This window comes from Etheostoma spectabile, chromosome 17 (assembly GCF_008692095.1).
Source record: "Etheostoma spectabile isolate EspeVRDwgs_2016 chromosome 17, UIUC_Espe_1.0, whole genome shotgun sequence".
NCBI lineage: Eukaryota > Metazoa > Chordata > Actinopteri > Perciformes > Percidae > Etheostoma > Etheostoma spectabile.
In genome coordinates, this window is record NC_045749.1 from 18,035,324 (window position 1) to 18,046,931 (window position 11,608).

At 41.2% G+C, this 11,608-nt stretch overlaps 1 protein-coding gene across 9 annotated transcripts in view; it reads right to left on the reverse strand.

Moving 5' to 3' along the window:
- Window positions 1–11,608, reverse strand: part of arid4b (AT-rich interaction domain 4B) — a 42,092-nt gene that overhangs the window by 16,307 nt on the left and 14,177 nt on the right. For all 9 annotated transcript variants that reach the window (XM_032540696.1, XM_032540695.1, XM_032540694.1 and 6 more), the window contains exons 3-9: window positions 10,337–10,447; window positions 6,872–6,937; window positions 6,480–6,570; window positions 5,113–5,192; window positions 4,684–4,775; window positions 1,825–1,966; window positions 604–683 (exon numbers count right to left, since the gene is read on the reverse strand). In XM_032540696.1, coding sequence (XP_032396587.1) covers window positions 604–683; window positions 1,825–1,966; window positions 4,684–4,775; window positions 5,113–5,192; window positions 6,480–6,570; window positions 6,872–6,937; window positions 10,337–10,447 — 662 coding nt within the window. The remainder of the gene's footprint in view (window positions 1–603; window positions 684–1,824; window positions 1,967–4,683; window positions 4,776–5,112; window positions 5,193–6,479; window positions 6,571–6,871; window positions 6,938–10,336; window positions 10,448–11,608) is intronic.

Sequence of the window (11,608 nt, forward strand, 5' to 3'; positions counted from 1 at the left end):
AGTGGAAAAAATGTCCTTCGATGGAGCTTTTTCAAATAAGGTGATAATACAGAGATTTGTCACGACTGGAAAGTTCAAAGCACATTACAATTCATATTTAAAAAGGAATATAAAAGACAAGAAAAGGAGAGAAAAAAATGTATATAAAATATTTGCAAATATTATACTTATATTGTTCAGCCATATCTTACAATAGTGTTCTCAAGCATTTTCATTTGTCAATATATTAACAGTGCACATGCTTTTTAGTATCCAATAAAAAACATGTTTATGGGGATGGGGATATTTTACACTAGCACTAGGTGATTAGTTGATTATAGTGCAACTTAGATCATTTACCAAGTGAAAATCCCAATCATTTACTTGTTTACTTTTTAAAAGATTGCTTGGTTTAACATTTTTTGGGCTTTCATTGATAATTAAGCAACACTTAGGCCTAACTTCGTGCAATGCTAACTTTATATTGATTACGTAAATAGTTAAAAACAAAATTGATGTATTAATTGATAATGAAAATGGCAAATAATCTACTGCTAATCAATAGTGCAACCCTGCTTCACACAAGGTGCAAATGTGGTTTTCGGCACATTGGTGATGACTCACAATTTTCCATCCTTGAAAGAGCGGACGAAGATGTTGTCCTTCTTCACAGTCACGTCTTCGTGGCAATCTGGAGAGATGACCTTGTTGCACAGAAACAAGAGACAGTCAAGAGGTCAGATGAGGTGGTACTGTGTGTGTGCGCGTGCGTGTGTGTGTTAAACAGTAGAGGAAGTATGTAAGTATATAAGTCAGAGTGTGAGTCAATGACCAAAGTAGTTTCAGCAAACGGCCATGCTGATGGATTACAAAATATGCTGTCTACGAAACAAAGACAAACAAGCGAGTGGGATGAAGAGCGATGTGTACGGGATGTGCGCCCACACGGAGCATGTGCTGCTGCTGTTTACTGGAGTTGAGGAGCAAAACAGTGGGAGTTGTTCCAGTGCCAGTGTCTAACCCACAGGAGGCAGCACTGTCATTATGGAGATCTGATTTCCACCAGGACTCCGTCTGCTTGCTCCTGCTCTCTCTCTGTATGTGCCGCACGCACGCACACACGCGCACGCGCAAATGTGCAAAAGAGAGCACCCAGCTCACACATGGAGACTTTGACTTTTATTTTTATCAGGCGTTCTTGGGAGCACACTGTTTGTTACAGCCGTATATCATCTGTTGCATGAGACATCTACCAGTGTAGTACTCCACCCCTCTGCTGTACAATCCTGGTGTAATCAATGACATGCTACTGTGTAATGCACTTCTCTGCACTTGTCACAAGGAGGCAGCACGGAGCTCAGTCAACAACAAGCCAAGAACAACAAACCCTGGAGGCGGGGCCCTGCTGACTACACAGTTAAAGGGACCGCTTTCTCCACCCTCTCCCATTCTCCCAGTTCTACATGTAACACTTACATAAACAAACAACGCCTGTTTCACAGTGTGCAAACGGTGGCTGAGAGTTCACGATGGGTGGAAACAAATGGATTGGAAAAGACTGAAAGCATCAAACCAGTGTTTGTGCCGCACTGTTGCATTAAGGGGAGAACAAGTAATTTACTACTTTCAACTACAGAAGGCAGGCAGCCACTGCAAAATAGTTAGTCTTATTTATAGAAGGGTGGACTGTAAAGTGATAAGACAATCCTGCTAAGGTTACATAAGAAGGCTTTTAGATGAAATGGGACATTACTGTGGGTGTACTGAAGGACCAGCAGCAGTGGTCCCTGTTTCCACACAGTGATGGAGCAGAGAGCAGTGAGGGAAGGGAGACTATAAGCTCACCAGAGCAGGATACCACGTGGTCTTCTTTTTTTCCCCAGTAGCAACCCCCTCCACACAGACCACTTTCCCGAACAGATCCTCATTCTGCCGCTGGTCGCTCTCCTCTTCTTCGCTGGAGGATGAAGACAATTCTTCTTCTTGACTGTGGGAGAAAAGGACAGTTTACTCAATGGAATGCACCTTAGAAAGGTAGAGTGAGCATGTGCATGACATTTTTTTTTTCCCACATTCATCACATCCAGTGAAGTGTTGGCATTTTATTAAGAAAAGTGTGGTTCTCATCTCCAACTGTAGTGCTGTAACATCTCTATTTTTACACAGAAGTGTAAAACTGCATTAAAAAAAAAAAAAAAACTGATATATTTGGGGTTTTTAATATTAAATACACGCTAAATGTAAATGGGTAAAAAATGTATAACATTGTGTCCGCTGGTCTCTCTCAATACATAGGATTTCATCAAATTGTCTCGAAATAACAATAGAAAGCATAACAAAACCTTTGTAGTCTTATTATTCACAGCAAAACATAAGGCCCGCTCTACTGATGGGCTCGCTCATTAGGATCAGTGTTTTGACGAGCCGGCTCATTTTTTCCTGTGTGATATCCTTACACTCCGACTGCAGCGAGCAGACAGGCAGCCATGTCTCGGAGTGATCATGCAAGAAGCACCAGCAGGCAAACAGATCCTCCGTGCCTCAACATACACGCACGCACGCACGCATGTACACACACACACAACTAAAGAGCAGTAAATCAGTCAATCTGCTACTACTACAACAACTAAGCTGTAAATAAAAGTCATAAACAAAGCACTCTAGCCACTCAATGAGGCAAAGACTACAATTCATGTAGGACAGAGTTTGCTCCCATGTAATGAGAAAGTAATTTAAAAGGAGTAGTTTGACATTTAGGGAAAAGCGCTTATTTTCTTTTTTTTGCTGGAAGTTAGAATAAGAAGCTCAATACCACTCATGTCTGTATGCTAAAAGATAACGCTGGCAGACGGTTAGCATAGCTTAGCATAGAGACTAGAAAATTGTTAGCCTAGTTCTGTCCAAAGGTAACTAAATCATTTTACCAGCACCTCTAAAGCTTACTAATTAACACATCAAATGTCATGTGCTTAGTCCCTACCAAAACTGAAGTGTAAAAACAGCACATTGTGGTTCTACTGGGGGGTAATCCACCAGACTATCTCCTGGCTGGGAGGAGTAACATTCCTTTAGTACATTCATGTGGATGTATTTTTTATTTTTAATGTAGTAGCTTTTCTTTTATTGTCCATATTATTCATATGGATTTGTCATTTTCTCATCCTGTTTATGATGTACGTGTATATTGTGTGTGATGTCTTTAAGCTACTAGGACCTTGAAATTCCCCTTGGGATCACTAAAGTACTTTCTGCTGCTTCCCTGAACATCTCACAGTGAAACAAACAAGATATTATATTAATTGTTAGAGGTGCTAGTCAGTGGATTTTTCTACCTTTGAACAAAGCCAGGCTAGCTGTTTTTGCTGTTTCTAGTTTTTATGCTAAGCTAAAGTAACCACCAGCTTGCTGTTGATTCATGTTTAACGTACATCTAACCCCTAGCAAGACAGCAAATAAGTGTAATGTTCCAAAATGTTGAACTATTCACTCAACAGAAGAAGAAAATATCTCATGAAATAAGCAATGTAGTTGTCTTCTTTATCTCCAATAATCTCCACAACATTGTCAATCCTTGTAATTAAAGAATTAAGACATTTGAACTAAGAAGACAACAGGTCCAAGGTGCTAATGCGCAGCTGGGACAGTTCCAAGTAGGGCTGGGCGCTAGGGAGAAAATCAGATAACACAATATTCCCTTTTTTTTAATTTTTTTTATAAAGATTATTTTTGGGGCTTTTCCCTTTATTAAAGTGATAGTGACAGAAGACATGAAAGGGGGAGAGAGATGGGGGTTGACACGCAGAAGAGGGCCGCAGGACTCGGTCGGATTCAAACCCGGGCCCCAGCAGGACTCAGCCAACATGGGGCAAACGCTCTTACTGGGTGAGCTGGAGGCTGCCCCAGATATCACGATATTCTTGACCAAATACCTCAATATTCTAGGGTTGATAATTGGTGCTTTCAAAAAAATAGATACATAATCATCAGTAATGTGGAAATAATGTCTTAGTGGGAAAAAGGCAAATAATGGAACAGCTAGAACAGTCTGGTAAGTTCAGAAAAGTGCATCCGTTCATTGTAATGCAGCCTTTAAAACCAGGAAAAGAAAACACTTGTCTCATATCAAAATATCCGAAATCTAAGACGATACCTCGTCTCATATCACATTATTGATATAATGCCCAGCCCTAGTTCCAAGTCAATATTGCATCAATGTTAAGTTATATTGACTTTTCTCTATTATCAAGGGATGTCATAGATTTAGATTATGTAGTGGAGTGTCCTCTTTAAAACAGAGAGAAGCCACAATTATATCCAGCACCAAAAAGCCCCCAGCACTTCCTATTCCCTGATGGGAAGTCTGCAGTCTCCCAGGAGTAGGCACATACGAACACAAAACACCCACTAGAACATTTGAGTCAAAGGAGAGGAAAAAAGATAATATTCAGCTGGACCGTGCCGTGCTAACACATACACCCCCCTCCCCTACTTCCAGGCCTCAGGCACGGTTTATTAAGGAATGGAGATGAGAATAAATCTTTCTTTTCAACTACTGTCAGCACACTTAGAATGAGAAAGCCTGTTACCGATGACTGTGGATTGGTACAGTCAGAAATTCCCTCCCCGTCCGTATGACAGACCTCTGATATATTAAGACTGATACGAGCCCTGCAGGATGCACAGAGACGGAGGGGCGACACTCACATTGGGTTCGACCGTCTGCCGCGGTTGCCCTTCTTGCCGATGACAGGTGTGCCGAAGTGCTCAGGGTTGGTGAGAGGGAGCCTGTCGAGTGTCTGCACGGGAGACAAACAGCAACAAAGAGCCACCTTGTCAGACGGTGAAATTGGAAGACAAAATATATATCTTGTACACCTGAAAGAAATTCTCTTCATGGGATCTCATCAGTTACAAATGGCGGGATTTAACCAGCGCTTTACATTTGGCTACTTCGGTTTCCTGGAAATATATCACAGTTGAACGTTTGAATGCCAATGTGGGGCCGTTCATAAGCAGTGCTTTAATTTGAGCACAGTGAATAGAAATGAGAGACTGTAAAAACAATAAAATGAGCTTTACTTCTCTAGAAAGCTGAGAGATAAGGCTAGCATGAACCTGCAGCACAATACTTGCCTCGCTCTCTGCAAAGTGACGCGCTCCCTTCAGGCAGAGAGAGGAACGCCTCAGGGTCTTCTCATCGCCATCGTCAAATACTGCAGAGATGAGAGGCAAACTATTAGGCCAGTGACACACACGCACGCACGCACGTCTTGGTTACAAAATGCTTTATTTACAATATGTTAAAAAAACAATCCTTGTGCTTAAAAGGCTCCTCCAGCGGGCAGTGACAGTCACTTTTAGCTCACAGGATTATTACATCTTCAAGGATCCTCTTTTAGACAGAGTGGAGTAAATAGTAAAATAAAAGAAGCATTTACTGATTCTATTTATTTATTTATTTATTAACTGACATCAAATCTCTGTAGACTGACTTTTACAATAGGCAAGCATAATATATATTATCATATTCCAAAACTCAAGGAACCTTGCTTTTACTTTCAGCAGTCACACAGCTCCCAAGGATAAATCATTAAATTCCACTTTTCATTGTTCACTTAAGTACTTGGCGACAACAATGAGGGAAAACCCATGAGGTAACTTCAACACTGACATCAGTCATGTTTCGTTTGAATGAAAAGACTGAAAACGTGCAAAGACGAGAAAAGGTAAACCCCATGGGCCCTCTCTCTCTGTAAAAAAGTGACGAGCAGCTGCTGAGAGACAACAGATCTGCATACTTTGGATTATCCAACACTGGAACTGTGTACTCCTTACATCACAGACTGGCAGTAACAAAATGCATGAAAAGTTCCAATTTGAGATTTTTCTGCTTTCCCCTGTTTTGGCTGTTTTGTTTTTAATACATATTATAGCCTAAACAATTACTCCATTATTTGAAAAAAATATATTGATAAAAGGTATTCTTTAGTTTCAGCGCTACATGCTGCATTTACCACTTGTCACATTATGTTGTATAATATTTCAATGTTGGCTCAGCATAGTCTTGCTCATTCAGCCTCTGAAACTACCGAAGTCAACTCATTTATCTTGCCTTTTATTTGCTTCATGCTGGACAATATTTTCACATATGAACATTACATGAGAAATCCCTGCATTCTTTACCTTTTTTTTTTTAAGAATATTTTTTGGGCTTTTACCGGAGAGAGCGGGGGAAGACATGCAGGAAATCGTCATAGATCAGATTTGTACCCCGGACCTCTGCATTCAGGCACAAACCTTGATGTACATGTGTGCCTGCTCTACCACTGAGCCAACCCAGCCACACCTTAACTTATTCTTGGGAATTAGTTGAAGATGTTTCTTGCAACATCATGAAAATACAAGCCCTGAACACACTTTGGAATTCCATTTGTACACATTGCATTTTTGCAAGCCGGAGGGAGAGTACAGGTCTTTGAGTAACTTTGTTATTGACTTACCAACAGTATATATACTAGCATCGGTCAGCTTATTGATTGTGGCCTCTTGGTAAACTCCATCCGGATTCTTCACCTCTACAACAGCACCCACCTGTAGGACGGATACACTGCTGTTATTTGGCATCCTAATGTGCTACTAATGATAAATCTAATGAGGTGTTTTAAAGTAATGAGATATTGCTGCTACAAGAATCCCAATTGACTGAAATTAAATTGCAAAGCAAATGCTTCATTGACCAATTATTTTTTCTACATTCACTATGGGCTTATAGTCTGAGCCAAAAAAGACAAAACAAAAGTAATCAAGGGTAATTAACAACAATAGGTGTGTTCTAAAAATGTTTCAGCTAGCTGTGGGGCAACGTCGGCCTCCTCCATCTTTCCTGCCTTACCTTTAGAGGTCCTTTGATGTTTTCATCATGAACCTCAGCTGTGGACAGATCTGGTTTAAAGGTCACCTGGGGAAGGAGTTAGGTGGGGGGCAACAGGAGAGGAGAATCAGTAACGAGGATAAACAAACAATTTCCCAAAGGCCTGACCGGGCCACATCAATCCTCCACTACAAAGACTGCACATTCCCACTAACAATGCTGGACTTTGTGATGCACTGCTTACAATCATGCACTCTTTCACGCAATACTTGGCAGCGAGGCAGATTTGTTGCTTAAATCAGTGTGGTCTGAGATAACTAAACATACTAGTAAAGATATCTTGGTGTCAGCAGGCAAACAGCCTGTGTGTGAGTATGTAATACTATGGCTCATTTCTAGCATCGCTGAGTGACTGACCCCTCCTAATTGGCAACTGAGCCGCATCTGTTGCCGCCCAACTACGGTGGATTTCTGGAGCGATTGTGAGGGCTACACTAACCAATGCCCCCCCCCCCCTTTCTGCAGCCTCCCCTAAGTGAGCCACAGTAGATCATAATCCGATCATGCTGTGGTAGTCTTGCATCTGCAGGGTGACCTGGTAGCGCGCACACACACGCACCTCTCCCTGATTCATATATCAATATTCATTCTCTGTTTCCATGCATGTGCTAGTAAAATAATTATAATGGAAAACTGGCTTGACTTTTATTGACTGGGATTTAGTTCAGAATCAACCGCCAGTTCAGAAAACAAGCCTGCATGTAACAAATTCAGACAATGCTCTCTCGAGTCGTTTTCAAACCGCAATCACAGTCTTGCTGTGAAGGCAGCATCAAGACAACGAATGACAGGAACACATAGTATAAAGATGATGTTAAATTGGTCAGGTAAAAAAAAAAAAAATAGGATGGAAGAGAAAGGAATAAAAAGATTCCTGAGGCAGCGTTTTATCAGTTGTAGAGATAACAACATTCCTGCCCGCCCGGTGGAATAAAGGACTTCCTTTCTTCACATGGACGAGCAGAAGCCAGTGCTCTCTGCAGACAGAGGGAGGATGACTCTCAGCTAGAGAGCGTCAATAACACCTGGCCATCCTGACAGCCTCCTAACTGCGAGCTTGCCTCCTGCACAGTTAAACAGAGGTCTACAACTGTTTACACAAACTGTACAAGCACATAGGCTTAACAAATACTGAAATACAATTTAAAACCTTCTAATTAGGTTTTGTCGAGAGCTCACAGTCCATTATTTATGAGATTCTTTCTTCCAATGAGCCTAAAAATGTCACGGAGCTGCTTGATGTTTCCCTTACATTTTTTTCCTGTTTTAAATTGCAAGACATTTATGTTTACTTGATGCAGAAACATGAAGTAAACTTTGATCTCAATTTATTCAAGCAAATTGGACTGTAGAGGTTTACACACACACACACACACACACACACACACACACACACACACACACACAACACACACCCACACACACCCAACACACACACACACACACACACACACACACACACACACACACACACACACACGATCCCAGCTAACAACAAGCAGCGACTGTAAGTGTGACAACTCAGAAACAGCAGCTCCAGTTGTTTCCCTCCACCTCTTTCCTTTCTGCTCCTGTCTCTTAACATCAATAAAGCCTTCTCCTCTTCTGAGTTCACTTCACATGTTGTTTAACTTCATTGCTATTTTTAAAGGGCAATCTAACATTTGGTCAAATGACACTGGTTGAAAACTTGCCACTTTGATACCACATTTACAGTGATGTTGATCAATGTGCCTTGTCCTTGTAAAACATAAAAAAACATTACTACATCTCAGAGTAATTGCATCTTTGCTTCACAATTTGTGTCCTTGTAAATCTGCATCTCTTCACCTCTGTACATGTCTTTCTAATGACGTTGTTTGCATTAATACTTCCTCGAATTAGGGCTTTGTGCCACACAGTATAATGCAACTGAAGTGCAACCTTCACTACATGTATTTTAAAGCAAACAGGATCTTATTATTTTTTTTAATTATAATACATGGGCAAAATATAAGATATATTGAAACTGTAATAATCTGACCATAATTCACAGTGTATAATTAAAATAAATGCATCATAAGCAAATCATTTGAGAGAGGAAAGGGGTTTTGATCTGCAAAAAAAAGGTTTTTCTTAACTTTTATTTGTGTTCTGTAGTGAAATCTTGAAAATGTACTTATGAAATTAAATCTGTCATGCAGCACTTATTTGTTTAAAACAGTCCTCAGTTAACTGTGCCTTGGGTTAATCCTGACTGATCAAACGTGTGCTGTCACAGTGAGTGATACTGACATGGTGCTAATTCAGATTTTTTACAGATCTTCTAGTACAGACTATCATCATAAATAACAATGTCACACTGATCTTTCACTGTGTTTTAAAAACACGCAAAAAGACACCAGCGCCATATGCTGCCCTGCTGCCACCATAGACTTTGTTAAACAAGCAGACAGAGCTTAGTGAACCAAAGAGCTAGAGAGGAATTCATTACAGTGGAATATTCTAATTCACAACAACCGCTTAATAATTGCCATGTTCTCCGTTTGTGTGGGAACAGCTACCCACAAACATACCCCACACTCGGCCAATTAGTATGGTAATTCATTTATGAGCTGAGACTGTCCTATTAGCTGCCTTTTAGTCAACAATATTTTAAACCAGTAAATCACATGGTCTACTTTGTCATGTTGTTTGTCTCTGTCCAAGAGACAAAAAGGCCATAATTTGTCACAAAACTGGCAAGATCGGTGCTCTTTTGTCTCTACAGGGGAAACTACAGTGCATTGACACTGTGGAAAAGCCAGCATCCAATCTTTGTTCCTCCCACACACTCTAGCAGAATGAGAGACAAGCGTTCAGTCTCTATTGTATTATCCAGATGCTCCAGCCCCACTGGGAAATGAGATACAGTACCACGTGCATCAGGCAATGCCTTCATCAACAAGGCATAAAACCAATGGGAACACAGCAGACACACCGTCCCCGCGACAAAACATGGAAGCAGTGGGCGAGGGGGGACGCCTGAGGACGTGATGGGTACCTGGTGGGCTAGACCAGACCCTGCATCTGTCCCAGCTGGAGCCCTGATCACCGTTTCAGCTGTATGAGCACAACTAACAACCTAAACCAGGTGGTAGAGCTCGAGCATGTAAGCAACACAGCTGGATGTTTGGCAACATCAGAGACAAGAAAAGAATTCAGTTTAAAATCTATTTGATACGAGGACATTTTAATTATTCCAACAACACGGTCTGTCAAGGAATGTTTTTGGACAGTATCTTTTAAATGTGCCCAACTCCAAACCAACTGCTCATGATCTGGATTGTTGCCCCCTTCACACAAAGAGAAGAGCCCCTCACCCTGCTGCAATCCACATCACACACACACACAACACAGACCGATAATACATTTTTAATCACAGGAGCACTTTAAAATATGACTTACCTTGGCCTTGACTAGCCTCTTGGCAGTCTTAATCTTGGCCTCACAGAAAGCCCCTCTGTACTTGGCACTCACATCCGTCCCTACTGTCAAGTAGGGGGGCTCCTCCAGAGTCTGAGGAAATAAAAATAAAACAAGAAACCCGTTATTTCAAAGATATTATATATAGCTTACTGACACATGTGTATTCTCACAGCTAGGAGTACACATACAAGCTCCACATAGTTGTAGGCCAGCTACGTAAAACCCACCCAGCTCAGTGATTCATCCATGAAAAACACATACCATCTGCTCTGGGTATTGGAAAACAAGCCTCGGAGGGAGCAAACAAAAAGGCCACTTCACTACTGCTTTGATGACTACAAAGAAGAAGCTATCCGAAACACATAGCACCGTCTTGTGCCATCATTGGATGTTCATCAAACCTTTTTTGTCCCCCTCAAGAACAGATTTGCGGAGGGTTGGGTACACAGAGAAAACAGACTTTCTATGTGTGGATGGGGGCAGAAGATGTTTGTGGTTCATGTAGTTCAAAGATGGGTTTACTGAGATGTTTCACTTTACTAAGGCTTAATAAAAAAAAAGTCTAGACATCTTTCTGGAATAAGGCCCAAAGTGGGGCACACTTCCTGCCGACAGGACGCATCAAGATCAACGGCAACATATCATATGTGCACTTGGTGTGTGTTACTTGAGGAAAACATCAGGTTCTCCACTAAATATTCAAGACTCAATAAGATATGTTTTCTTATAACCACACTTTAAGGAATACAAATCAAATGCATAAATCTGTTTTTCAAGGTAATAACAGCTGGTTATTGTTACCACGAGGAAGGCAGGGAGTGTCAAAAAGTGTGTAAAAACTACACCAACTTATTAATAAAGAATGCATATTCAAAATCCAATTTCGCTCCTTTTTTAATGACAGCAGATCATCTCAGAGTATCACTAAGTCCACACCAAAACCCATAACTATAAATCCACACCACAACGACACAATGACAATGACAGTGGAGAACGATATCGCTGGGATCACTTTCAGAGTGATTTGACGCTGCCAAACGCTGCCAGCCAATCACAATCCATCTGAGTTCACAACATGACATGGCAGAGAGAGACACTGCGGAGGGATTTGTTTCAAACAGGTGGTTAGTGACGTGACTTTTCCTCTCGGCGGGGACACGGCTATTATGATGGCGGATTTGCACCGTAATATTTTTTATTTGTAATCTTTTGCATGTTTGTGGGCTGCTGCGCTGCCCTGTGTGTGTGTGT